General features: G+C 47.4%; 1 protein-coding gene across 1 annotated transcript; it reads left to right on the top strand.

Moving 5' to 3' along the window:
- Positions 1-10,840: 10,840 nt before the first annotated feature.
- On the top strand, positions 10,841-12,085 carry LOC101768379 (NADPH-dependent aldehyde reductase-like protein, chloroplastic). Its single transcript, XM_004982918.2, has one exon. It carries the CDS (start codon positions 10,991-10,993, stop codon positions 11,771-11,773), a length of 783 nt encoding a protein of 260 aa, XP_004982975.1. The 5' UTR covers positions 10,841-10,990; the 3' UTR covers positions 11,774-12,085.
- Positions 12,086-14,088: the final 2,003 nt, after the last annotated feature.

The raw sequence follows: 14,088 nt of genomic DNA, 5'->3' as shown, positions 1-14,088 counted from the left end.
CATCAAGAAATCCCTTTGTAAAAGTTGGAGAACTAAGTTTCTACAACAACTTTGTTAATTGGATCTTGGTCCAATTCACCTCCAAAGCTTCCCAAATCTGCAGCTCAAATCAGCCCCGAACCCTGAAAACCAGCCAAGCCACCGTTTTTCTCTAAGTCCCGGAAATCGGCGTTCCTCCAAACTTTGAAGCGTTGAATCTTCAAATCCACCGCGTTTTTGAGCCCGGTCATTACAAAAGTTGGACCTTGGTCTGTGTACTACAACTCTTGTAAAGGGAGTCAATGTGGCGCAGTTTGAAAATCGGGAGATCAACAGGCTTGAAGATGGGCCCGGCAAAGGATCTCGCGGATCTGTCGGCTAGACAGTGCCAGAGCGCGCGTGCGCCACGCTCTAGAGCGTCGCCGTCGCGTGGCGTGGCCTCACCGGCGAGCGCCGCCTCGCCCAGTCGCCAGCCGCGACAAGACGGGTCGATGCGCCTCGCTCCCCAGTCACACACGACGACGACCCGCGGTCCTCCGCTCTATCCCGTCTCATCCCGCCTGAGGCCTCGCCGGCTGCGCCAGGCGCACTGCCCGCGGTCCCGTCGCCACCCCGGCCACTCCGCTACCGAAGACTGGCCGCTGCCGCGCTGGTACCGCCTCGCCTCCCGCGTGCATCCACCCCACCCGGATCCTTGGCCGCGCGCCCCAACGCCTTTTGGCCCTCCCGTCACACCCCAGTCATGCTGCCCGCGCGCGCGCCCGCGACGCTGCCGCCTCTGCCAACTGCCGCACAGGCAATGACAGCTCCTTCCCCCGCCTCGCCAGTAGCGTGCCCCGGCAGAGCCGCTAGTCCCGCGCATGCTCGAGTCATACCGCTTGCCCTGTCACCTCGCCCGCATCGCCCTCGCCTGTAGTGCCCTTCCCCCCCTCCTGTCTGCCAATGCTGCCGTCACCATCGATGGTCGCGACAGCACGCGCCCGCCCTTCTCCGGCCCACCGGCGCATGCCTTCGCCTAGTAACCAGCGTGACTTGACCCCACACTCGCGCAGACCTAGCAGATCCGCATGCCTAGCAAACCCGCTTTGCTCTAGCCCCCAAATCCTTGCTACCCAACCAGGGCAAGATTGCGTCCGAGCTCGCCAATGGAGGCGCCGACCAATCGCCGCCGCGACAGAGCACTTCCTTCTCCCTCGATCTTATCCTCTTACCCGCTCGAGCTCGTTTCCTTCCTCCGAAAACTTCCGCGCATCTATAAAAAGGTACCAAAGCCTCTTACTGGAGTTCCTTTCGCCACCACCACCTTTGCCGCACTACCTGCTATGTTTTTCTCCACCGCACTCACCGTCGCGCTTGGAGCTGGCACTTCAGCCAGCCCCACGCAGCGACTCCTTCACCGTCAGCTTCGCCTTGGTCACCTGGAGCTCGCCGACCCGTTCGAAGAGCTCACCGACCGGCTCAAGGAGCCTCTGAGGCCCCTATCTCACCGAATCGCCGCCGCCAATTTCCGCGACGCCGACCCGAGCCGTTGTTTTTCCTCATTCCACCTCGGCTTGTTTCTTCGACCCCGAGACCTCGTCAGTAGGACCGGAGGTGAGCTGCCAACCCCTTTCCAACTCTTCCCGACCCTGAATCGTCCGCGAAAGTGACCGGACCTTGTCCACCTCGCCCGAGTGTTGTCTGTCTCGCCCGAGTGTTGTCCGCCTCGCCTGAAGGCTCGGTTGTGTCTTTTCTTTTGACCGAGGGTATCTGTGTTAAATTTCAGGGACTTCTCTGTGTTAAATCTAAGGATCCCGGTACAGTTATTCCTTAAGTCTAAGGGTCAGATCGTAAGTTTTTCCCAAATCCGACTCTTTAACTCGTTTGAAATCGACAGAAACTTGGAAATTACATCTTAAATCGAGGAAAAATCTGAAAAATGTGAAATCACTTTGGTTGGAATCCTCGTTCTGAGTAAAATCCAATAAAGTAGATTTTGCACCTTTGCCTGTAGTGTTGCTATAGTTTTGAGTTTAAATCCTTGCAAATACTGTTGAAATCACCGACTACGTGGGTTATCCTTGCATTGCATTCATGTAGAGCTGAACCTCGTCGACGGGACCTACGAGCTTCACCCGGCGCCAGAAGATGAAATCGTAGCTGAGCAGCCGCCTGCAGGAGTCGAGCCCGAGCCCGCCGAGGACCAATTCGCTACCGCCCCGCTTGAAGGCAAGCTCCGGAGCATAAATTCCTATCTTTATCTTCTTGCAATATATTTGGTTGTTTGATTGTGCATTTACGTTTTTAGGAACTGCTTGAAACCATAGATGCATGAATTAGTTTCCCTTTGATCTGAACACTAGTATGATAAGCCGAGTAGTTGCAATGCTTAAATAGGACTCGGTAAAAGTCTAGTGATTTCCTGTCACTCGCGAGTATAGGAGTTGTTTGCTCTCCTTTTTGTTACAACTATAAGGATGATGGATGGGGCAGGGTTCTGTGAACTATTTTGGTGGTCGGTGGATTGCCCCGTCTATCTACTTGAAATTGGACTAAGGTCGAAAGGTGATGGTGTTCGTGATCAAGTGTTGAAAGTACTAATCTCATACCTAGTATGGGATGGGGAAGCCTAGTACCTGATTGAACCAGGACGTGAGCGGTTCGATCCACTGTCTCTGGAATGAAGTTCCCTTGCAGCCGCATATGGTGACAAGTGCGGTCATAGAACGGCAGAGGCCGGGTTTTATGGAGCCTTGTACCAAGAGAAGTGGGCCTGACACGGGTCTGGGAATTGATGGGGACGGCTGACAAGTGAAGCGACGCTTCGTGGTACGCGGATATCGTGAGATTAGGTTCACCATGCATGGTTAAGAAATTCGAATCGATTCATCTGCCTCTCACGATTTGGGACTACTTGATCGCTATGCTACACTGAGTAAGAATGGAACTTGATGGTGATGTTAATATTAATGCTTGTCATAAATTGCTTGGAAACTTTTGCTTGGTTAGTATAGTGGCCAACTTATATTGGTAAATGAACATAGAACCTGTGGCTAAAATATTGAAAGTAAGGGCCTACTGTAGTCACTTTTGGCAAAAAACAAACCCCTCAGCCAGAAAGCCTTGCATGTCTAGAAGTTGGTGGAGTAGTACCACCGGTCGGTTAAGTCTTGTTGAGCGTAGTCGCTCAACCTTGTTATGGCATATCTTTTTAGGTGATGTTGACGTCTCTGAGTTTGCTACAAGTGGCACTTGGCCTCCCCAGCTTCCTACTGGGTGGACGGTCGAGTGGGATCCCTCCTCGGACGGCGAGGACGAGAATCATTGATGTCATGATCAGCCTCATCGTGACATCCGCCATCGGGCTAGCTTCCGTTTGTTCATTTCCGCTGCTTAAGAACTCTGCAAGCTATGGTTGAATTTCGAACCTGATGATGTAATAAATTAATGTACTTGTTTAATTTTGATGATCTCTTGTATTCTCTGGAACCACTCACATTCGTGTGAGCTATGCTTTCTCGGTCCTGTGAAGTGGTTTATCGGATGAAATCCGACGGACTGCCGGGTTAACTTGATTAAAGCGCAGGATCTCGTGTTAGGCGACTTAAATGTGCTTTAGCCAAGTTAATTTGGGCGGTTCCGCCACATAGTTGAAAGCGAAGGGTCTAGTCTCACGCGGGGACACGGGCTGCTGGAACTCTGACACTATTCGGCAGGCAGCGGCAAGGCCAGGTGCCTGCGTGGTCGAGGGCTGCTTGAAGCGTGGCAAGCGGAGGCAAAGCTGGGTGCCGGCAAAACCAAAGAAACGCGGGAGGGGCACAGGCGAGAAGTTGGATTAACTGGGAAGGGGGCCGCTGACGAGTCGTTTCACAACCCCCGGCGAGTCCTGGTCAGCCGGCGGCGGCAGCTTTGGGGAGCTCTCGCCGGAGTCTGGCGTCAGAATGACTTCCACGGGGTGATTCTGATTGCGCAGCGTCTCTTCCTCCTCCCGTCTCTCCTCGGCTGGTACGAACAACAAGTCAAAATGTCAAATTGGGGAAGCTCACGGCCACGCTATTCTTCTTCGGTTGGAGGAAGAAGAAGAAAGAATCAAACGGGGAGAGAGTAGGCAGATGCTGGGCTGGATCCAATTATGATGGTGTGGCCTGTTTTAAAATATTGGGGGCTAGTTATTAGTGTTCTGCTGTGGGTTGGTATATTTTTGAGGAAATTTTTTTTTGGAACAGCCCCCAATAAATGATTTTGGGGAATAATTTTTTGGAAGTTCTTGGAGTTGCTCTCAAAGGACTTCGCGAATTTAAAAGGGGCCATGGCCCATTTTGGCCTTATGTATGCCGCTGTCCTCCGCCACACGGCACGTTTGGTTTGCAAACATTAGCCCATCTGCTGTAAATAAAAGAGTCTTTGGTTACATTACTAAATTCATCGCGGAAAACACTTCATAATATATATACTTTTTATTATTTGACGCGGGAAGAAGTTTGCCCCATATATTTATCTTTTTTATGTACTCAAGGAATGAAATAACCCGATTGTGCCCCAAAAACAACGCCCATTCGTTCCGCACTTGGGAACGCAATGAAGTTCAGCTGAAAAGACCGCGGCGGAGTGGTTCTTATAAAAATACAAGTCAAGTGTTGCATTGGAGATCATGTTAGTGTCCTAAACTATCTACATTTGTAACCGGAAGGTTGGCTCCCAGTTATTTTGAAATGGACGAACTAGGGATGGGCAGTGCTGTAATCCACCACCTTGCCCACCACTACTACCACCATTTTGACTGTTTCCAAGGCCACCACCATTCTTTACAAAAGAAAAAAAGGCCACCATTGATATTAGAACTTGCAACTGCATAACCTGGTCCCCAATTGTAATTATAGTAACATCACTACTACTAGAGCCAGATCCAGTTTTTCTTGAGTGCGCAGCTGTTCTTTACATGTACGCCATGTGATTTTCCAGTTAGGATCAACAGTGCCAGAGACTTTAAAATTCAGTGAATTTAATGGTATGAGCTCATTGACCTGGTCTCAGGCATGTGTTTTGACTTCCTCAGTTCCTCTCTAGATGCATTGCTACTGTGCCCTACTACCTATGCAGAGTACTTCATGTCTGTACAAGGCTCTGCATATTTTTGCTCCAGTAAGCCATTGCTTTTCTTTTAAGGGTTGCGATGTTACATATTGCTCTGGCATATCAAAGGATCATAGGTGCCGACCGACTACTATTGAGTAATTTCAAACTGTTTGTTAGCAGTCTTTATGAAGGCAATTCCCACTACAAGTTTCATAGGAGTTTTATGTGCATTTAGAACCATTTCCAATGGCGAGTTCCATTTTGCAGTTTTCAAGAGAGACGCATCTTATAAAGAAGTTTGGATTGATGAATGAAACAAGATACCTCGATGCACAGTATCATGTTCCTGCTGTAAGGTTCCGTTACGAATTTCAGCAGCGATTCTAGAGTCACTAGCAGCGTTGGTGATGTGAACCCGTGAGGTTAAATCCCGATCTTTCGATGAGAGAAGGTGGATAACTCAATTTGAGGATGGAGACGACGTTCACGGCCCAACTACAACCATCCAAGGATGTTGCGCCTTAGCAACCGATACACCACCTCCAATGGTCGCCGCGATCTTGTGGAGCACGATCAACCAAACCACTAGCGTAATTCCTGCAAGCAATCGAGGAACAAGTAAGAACAAGTAGAACAAGAAACTAAATTGCAAATATGGAGCTAAAAACCAATCTGAAATCATAAAGTTGGGGTTCTGAATCGAGTAGAACTGATGATCTAGTTGACACACGCGTCTACAAGGAAGTAGCAATGGCTAAACTTCCATCTAAACAAAATCCAATCTGTTTGTGGCGGCTATGGTGGTATATGAGAGGGTAGAGGACGACCAGGGGGGTCCTGGTATCGTGCTCCAACCCTAGGACGCGTCCTTATTGAACCCGACTTGATACAAGGCCTATCGGACCAAAATAGGGTGACGCAACATCGTATGCAGAAAATGTCTTTGTAACAAATCGACGATAGTGGCCGCCACAGAAAAGATATGGACATGAGTCCATATCCATATGAAAATAGAATTGATAAGGATTCCATAAAGTACATGAACGCCCCAATTCGAGTCCTTATGCGACCGTGGTGACCGTCACAAGTTAGTGCTATTCTGCAGTCCGAATTCAGCCCCAAAACGTGTTAGATTTGATCTCTTTCTTTCCAAAAGTGACATGGTGGTCTAGTGGAGAATGTTAGGAATACTTGGACTTGGTCCCAATCAACTTCTTTGGTCTTCCATACCTTCCATGTGTGTTTAATACTCTTTTGGTCCACTTATGTATTTCTGAAAATGATAATGAACACACATTATGGTGCAGTATCAATTCATCAAATATATCAAATATAATCATGAGAAAGAATTATTTTACTTTTCAATCAAAAGTTGTTAATGTGATTGTATCCAAGCAAGTGATGTTCTTGTCGGTTGGCATTGCAGGTCAGATGACCTCGAAGTCCGCTAAATTGACATGCGTTTTTAGTAATGCTGAATTAGCACTTTAGCAGTACGTAGCAAAACTGGAGCTAGCTAGTAGCATAAGATTGAAACTGGAGGTAGCCAAGACGGGCGGGGAACGGTTGCCGTTTCCGATTCTGATCAAGCAACTTTGTGTACTACTTAATCAGTAAGTAAACGGAGCATCGCCAATGAACTGTCTTCATCGATTATATTGTTCAGGTGTCAGCACGAGCAGCGGTGGGATGGAGTTGACGCCGCAGTTCTGACCAGTTCCACATCGATCGGGCTCGAGCGAGCTCCACTGCGTGCGGCGACCATGCGGCTGCAGACTTCCGATCCGAGTTGGGAACGAAGTCAAGTCAGCCTTGAGCTCGTCCATGCACGCGGGCCGCGTCCGTCAGCTTGCTTTTTTTTTTCCAGAGAGGGAGCCTGCTACTCCCTCCGTCTCAAATTACTAAATATATATTATGTCTAATTATGTATCTAGAAAAATCAAAACAAATAGTAATTTGGAACGGAAGAAGTAGTTGTTAACCAATGAGTTGATACGGTTTGAAGAAGAAATCCATTTTTTCGCACATCTGAAGATGCACTATGTTGTGTTTTCCCTCGGAAAGTAGTAGTTAGTTCAGTAGAGAATACAATCCCGGGACTAGTTGGTCGAGCAGTACTAGTGTAACGAATAGTTAGCTATGTTGCTTAGTGAGATGCTACAGTCGGAAAAACGACTACTCCCGGACTTGAGTTGTGAAGTGGTAGCTCTCTTGGCGAAGAATGAATAGTAGGGACAGCAGGTAAAGCAGTTGGGACAGCCAGTGAAGCTTTCGCCCTTGCTTGTCTTGTCCCAAAAGCTAACTCTTTCTTTTAGGCATGCAGGAAAAGCTGTTCCAGGACTACCAACCCCAGCTACTGATTTCTTATAAGCATCCTCTGACCCAGTGAGTAATTTGTAAAGTGCTTTTTCCCCTGTCTCCTATGATACCCGGGTGGCTTATTTGGTATGTGCTAGATGAGGCATCCATAGTAATAGGTATAGTACGAACCCTCTCAGGCTCTAGGTAATGAAATGTGAAATGAATTGGAACAGTTTTAGAATGACTAGTAAATGATACTAATTCATCGCACTACTTTCTTTCTGTCATATACCATCTTGGAAGAATGTAGATTGCAAGGTCATTTCCTGAAGGAGGATTGTACCAGCTCTTCGTCATCATAAATAGCAAACCAATCCTTGTTTATTACTCAGCTTTTTCATTCTATAATTCTTAGTTAGACTGGGAATCAAAATGAAGCAAACCAGACAATTGGCTTAACCCTTCAATCCTATGATGACAACCAGAGTGAACCTTCGGAGCAGCACTTGCACGAACACAAGTTAAGGTAGCATTCTAAGCTTATGAAATTGCCGCTACTTCTCGAAGACCATAGAACGGGCATTCTCCTACCTTGAACGAGATATATACAGATAAAGGATGTACCAATTTTGTTTTGGGAAAGCTCTATTGGAAACAGACCTGACTTAGAGATCCCAGCCAGGGTTGTGGGTGGAATTTTAGCCATGTTCAGATACTTATTCATCTGTCAAGCGGTCCTCGATTGAAAATGTTGTCAAGCAGCCATCCATGAAGAAATGACATCAGGAGAGTTACCAGCGAGGATGATATTATCAACATATACAAGCATATATAGAGTGACTTTTCCTGCCAGAACTTCTATAATAAGGTAGGGATTAATCTTCTTTTGAGGCTGAGAATCTGCACCGCTTAAGTAAGTCACTCAGCTTTTTTAACCCAGCTTTAGACGCTTGCTTCGACCCATAGAGAGACTTGAGGAGCTTGCTCACATAAGACGGACGAGTAGGGTCAATGAACCGGAGGGCTTGCTGCATATAAAGCTGCTCATCAAGGCATGTGGAAAAGCATTTTTTATTTATATAAAGTTGCTTAATTAATCAACCAATAGAGATAGCTAGAGATAAGCCTGCTTAGAATATCTGCCCGAATGGTAAGCGGTTCGATAACGGGACTGAATTTCTCATTAAAAGAAATTCCTATCTATAAGTTGATGCGCCGCCCTTAGGTTGGGCCAGGCCACAGCCGGGCGGGAGAGTTAGCGCGGGAACAGTAGTTGACAGGCTAAGCCCAACAAGTCCTCGCGTTCGGATGATGGGCTTATACGATTTCCTTGGTATTTCCTGCGGTGAATCATCGACCAATTTTGCTTTCACATGGGTTGGCCGCGGATCACATATGCGATAAATAGTTATATGTGTCGTCCACATGGCTGGTGGAGTGATTTTGGCCCATGTGATACTTTAGGCCCGCTGCTACGCTGAGTATGTTCAGTACAATTGTGGTCCGTTCCGTTTCTTTTTTCTGTCTCTTTCGGGCTATTGTCTTTTTTATTCGTCCCAATTTGCTAGTTTGTATTTTTTTTCCTTTTCCATTAGGATATGGCTCGAGTTAACTTTTTTCTTTTTTTCATTTTGCTTTTTCTTTTATAACACTTTATTATTATTTTTCTTCCTTTTTTAACCTTTTATTTATTTTCATTTTGTATTTTCTCTTTGTATTTTTTTTATTCTGTTAATATTTGTAATTAATTATTATATTGTTTTTGTCTAGCTTTTCTTTCTTTATTCTTTTCTATTGTAGTAAATCATTTAATTTAATTTATTTTTATTTCCTATTATTTTCTTTATATTATTTCTTCTTTTCTAAACTTATTATTATATTATTTTTCCTTTTTTATTACTTCTTTGCCATTGTTTTCTACCCTCTTTGCCTTTTTTGGTCTTGGGAAAACGAAGTACACGACCACGTCTTGGTTTTCTCATCACCCTACTCCTAAAACCTTACATTTGACTGTCATGACTCGTTTATTGTTCAGATAAAGCTGAGCCCTTAACTAGCCTGGTTTGAGCCAAGCTCACTAATGCCATTGGCTATCTTAGACCTCCTTTGGAATGGAGGAAAATTAATGGGAAAACATAGGATTCTAGTTCCTATGAATTTGGTTCCTATAGCAGCCTTTGGTGCATATGAATGGATCACAGGAATCAAAAGGGAAAGGAATTTTTCCTTTAGTTCTCCTATGGTTGGCTTGGAGGTGAAAATGGTCGGCCTGAACCTTTGGGTCTGAACTCTGAAGACCTAACACGCGAAGTAGGGCTGTTCAATCACGGTATGGATTTTGATCCGCCCAAACCGGACCCTCCCATCTTGAATTGCGAGTGAACACTAAACTGTACCCGAAGGATTACTGTTCATTCATACAGCACAAATTTCCTACTGCCGGTTTGGCTGGTTTGGGTTTGAGAAACCTATGAACACCCCTAAGGCCTTGTTCGGTTAATCCCCTTTCCAAGGGGATTGAGGAGGATTGGAGGGGATTTTGACTTGCAGGGGATGTAATCCCTCCTAATCTCCTCCAACCCTCTCCAATCCCCTTCAAGTCAGATGCTTTAAATAGCGGGCTAAGTCATTTAGCGACGACTTCTTTCAAAAGCTATAAAAATCTATAGCGGGATATAGCGTAAGTTATTTCATTTAGCGGTCTTATATAAATATGAACATGCACAAAAACATGGGCGTAAGGAAATTTTATGAATACTATGCATGTCCAGGGCTATATGAGAACATGTCTTCGTGTCTATCACTTCAAAATTAAAGATTACAGTTAGGATTTTGTACCGCTGTCATTGTTTTTTAGCAACCAATGAGCTTTTGGGCCTCTAGTGTGGAGAAAATAAAGCATTATCAACCCGCATAGTGGAAAATAGGATTAGCGGTGCTAAATAGGTTTCGCTAAGCCAAATAGCGGTGTTTAGCGGAACTAAAGCGTCCTTAGCGGCCATAGCGGAACAATTAGCAATAGCATAGCGTCAGCTCCTTAAAAAAAACTATAGTGGAGCTATAGCGAAACTATAGTTAGCTATTTAGAACTATAGTTCAAACCGAACAAGGCCTAAAGCGAAGGATCCTGAGGACCTAACACGCCAAGGGCCCTTGCCTATTTCAGGACTACGTGAGACAGTTTGCGTTGAAACGACTGAAATTCTGGATTTGCATCAGTTTGGTACGAGGAACGTTTGCACTCACAGAAAATCCTACCCGTCATGTATTCTCACCTTGGACGTCATCAACCTGCTTGGTGTCTTCCGCTGTCTTTGTCTTGGCGCAGACGCCCCGGGGCCACGAGCCCACGAGTCAGTGAGAACGCGCGTGTTAGCATTAACTTGGACTGACCGAGAGAAACGTGATGTCACTCCCTGTGTCACGTTCCACCTAAACCGCGCTTGCCTACACCTATATAATCCACGGCCATCTCGCAGTGTGGAGCACAGCAAAACTCCTAGAGACAAAAAATCAAAAACACAAGCACCAGAGAGAGAGAGAGACTGTGCCTGCGTGACACCGCGCGAGGGGTTTAATTGAGCCAAGCCAGCAGCAAGCACCTCTACGTCTACGTGGTACGTGCTCCCACTCCCGCAACCACGTCGAGGTAGTCATGGCAGGGGCAGACGCAGGGAACACCTCGCCGCTCCCGCTCGCCGGCCGCGTCGCGCTCGTCACCGGCGGATCCCGCGGCATCGGCCGCGAGGTGTCCTCCCGCCTCGCCGCGCTCGGCGCGCGCGTCGTGATCAACTACGCGTCCAACTCCTCAAAGGCCGACGAGCTCGTCGCGGAGCTCGCCTCCCGCGGGCACGGCGCCGTGGCCGTCCGCGCCGACGTGTCGGACCCGGACGCCGTACGCGCGCTCTTCGACCGCACCGAGGAGGCGTTCGGGTCCCCGCCGCATATCGTGGTCGCCTGCGCGGGCCTCCTCGACACCAAGTACCCGGCGCTCGCGGACACCGCCGTCGAGGACTTCGACGCCATGTTCGCGGTGAACGTGCGCGGGACGTTCCTAGTGTGCCGCGAGGCGGCGAAGCGCATCCCCGCTAGCAGCGGCGGCCGCATCGTGACGTTCTCGTCGTCGATCGTGGGCACGCTCCTGCCGGGGTACGCGGCGTACACGGCGACCAACGCCGCCGTGGAGGCGATGACGAGGATCCTGGCCAAGGAGGTGGCGGCCAAGGGGGTGACCGCGAACGTGGTGGCGCCGGGACCCGTGCGCACCGAGCTGTTCTTGGCAGGGAAGGACGAGGCGTTCCTGCGGAGGGTGGAGCAGGAGTCCATGGGGCGCATCGCCGAGACGACGGACGTGGCACCCGTGGTGGCGTTCCTGGCGAGCGACGCTGCGGCCTGGGTGAACGGCCAGGTCATCAGGGTCAATGGCGGCTTCGTCTAAGCGAGACAGGTGTTCGAATCTGATTCAGAGGTGGCATCGGCCGCGTGCTTTAAAAGTTGAAATTCGAGTGGCGTATGAGTGTTATATAAGTTACTTCTTTTTTGTATTAAATTATGTAACTCTATTTAAGGTATCCTTTTGTCAAGTCTGTAGGGTTTGCTGCTAGTATCAAAATTCCAGTGTTTCGAAGTGCATTGCCTCATAGTTGCACACTACTACTGGGATGCAGTTTCCGTAGATCTTACTATGTCTAGTGAATGGTAGCTTTTCTACACTTAATTTGTATAATGAATAGCAAATACTCTCTTACAATTTCTATCGAGGTTTTAAATCTCCGGCTATAGCGGTACACATAGCCGGAGATAGTTGCTGGGAAGACAAGCCGCTAGGATAACTCAGTTTTGCCGTTATGATTTAGCTACCGCTAATAACTGTACTTAGTCCGCTATAGCCACAAAATGGGACTACTTTTGTAGCCACTAAGTGCCTTGTTGGGCGAAATCAAGCATGGGTCCATCCAAGTGCTAGCACGCGGCCCCCTCATCCAACTGTGTTTGTTTCACAACGATACATGAGGTCCTTGCCGTCATATTGCATCATTTACTAGTTGCTTGGCTCCTAGCTAGTTTGCCTACTGATTGTGTCATTGCGTTTTTTATTGAACTGATGAACATTGAATATGTTCTTGCGTCTATTGATAGTCCACTGGTCATGGAGTCATGTTCTTGCGAACAGAGGAGTGATGGCTAATGAATATGTGAAGTGATTACTGATTTTTGCCCTTTTCTTTCAAAACCGCTAAATGGCTTAGCTAAGCTATAGCCAGCTATAGCTGCTCTTATCTGCTGCAAACTTCAACTGCTAAGAGGCTTAGCCGAGATTTAAATCACTGATTTCTATTAACTCTGATTCTTTAATGTTGATAAAGTTTCCATCCTCCATTTTTCGTACAGTCGGCAAACTTTCTTTCCTCTGTAAAGTGATGATGCAAGACAATTATAGTCAACTTATATGATAGTATTTTCCAGACATTTAGTGATTAGTAATCCATCAATCAAGATGTAATATGATGGGTAAGAAAATATCACAGTATTGAATTGCAAAGTTCCCGTGCATTCACCTACAACTATAATATAAATGTTCAGCTATTTTGTACATGACTTCAGTTCTATTAATTGACTCAAGAATTACTCGTATGTCACCAATGAGCTCATCAATCTGCATTTTATTGTGTTTTCACTCAAAACACGCATATAATTTGCCTACCTAAGTCAAAAGATGCATAGGGCTGGTTACGCTGCTACTTGTTACCATAGATTTCATGAACACCAAAACAAAAGGGAAAATAAAAGGGATATGTGAGTATGAGCAGTGGGAGTCTCAATTGTTTTCTGGAATGCCATCGAAATCTCACACCTCAATCTCTCACTAGAAGCAAGCAAGCAAGCACGTCTATTCCTCTCCGCAGAGAAAAAAGAGAGCGCACAAAAGGAATTAGAGTGGGAGTCTGGGGAGCAGAAACGAAAGCTAACCTTTGTATTCGCGCAAAGTAGATTCAGATCGCTGGTAGCAATGGTCAACGAGTGGAGTGCAGCGGTGGGGACTCCATCGATGCTGCCGCCAGCCTGCCATCATTGATATCGCCAAGACGCCAATGGTGCTTAAGAGCGTGCTTGGATTAAACATGAGCCAAGCCAATATTTGGCCGTTGACCATGGCTGGAGGTGTTTGGATGGCTGCTGTGATTTGGCAGGCCGCTGTTCAGGCAACCCAGCGCATTTCACTTTTCAGGCCATGCATGGCCAAATCGTGGCAGCCCATTTCGTGGCCGGCCGGCCAATCTGATTTGGTAGTGCAGGTATAGGACAAATCCAAATGCGCCCTGGTGGCGACGGGCAAGTCTCTTGCATGCGTTAGGGGCTTTTTAGCGGAGCTCCAGTATGCTGCCGCTTCTTTGACTCGAGCACTATTATGATATTGTAGCGTTACTGTTCATCGGTGAACTAAGAAACACCTGAAGCGAGTGGGAGACCACAATTTTTTGCTTCACCAGTCCCGGCTTCTCGGACATAACAGTAGTGCTACGCGGTGGAGTCAGAGCTAGGTGAAGCTCCAGAAAAAGGAAGCGACAAACATTAGGGACCTGATTGGTTGCCTGGTTTCAGCCTGACCAGGCTCTCGACATGTGACTTCCACGTGATTGTTTGCCTACCCTAGCGGCCCAGTCAGGCCCCCGTGAAGCAAGATGCGCCTCCCAGCCAGGCCCGCTGGAAACGCATGAATCGAGCATTTTCGTCGGGCCAGGCCGGCACGAG

The sequence above is a fragment of the Setaria italica genome, chromosome IX (genome assembly GCF_000263155.2).
Source record: "Setaria italica strain Yugu1 chromosome IX, Setaria_italica_v2.0, whole genome shotgun sequence".
NCBI lineage: Eukaryota > Viridiplantae > Streptophyta > Magnoliopsida > Poales > Poaceae > Setaria > Setaria italica.
Note: the sequence above shows the minus strand (reverse complement) of the source record. Positions and strands in the feature narration are given on the sequence as shown.

Excerpts from the sequence above, each read along its gene's own strand:
- LOC101768379 (XM_004982918.2), top strand. The coding sequence starts at position 10,991 with ATGGCAGGGGCAGACGCAGGGAACACCTCGCCGCTCCCGCTCGCCGGC.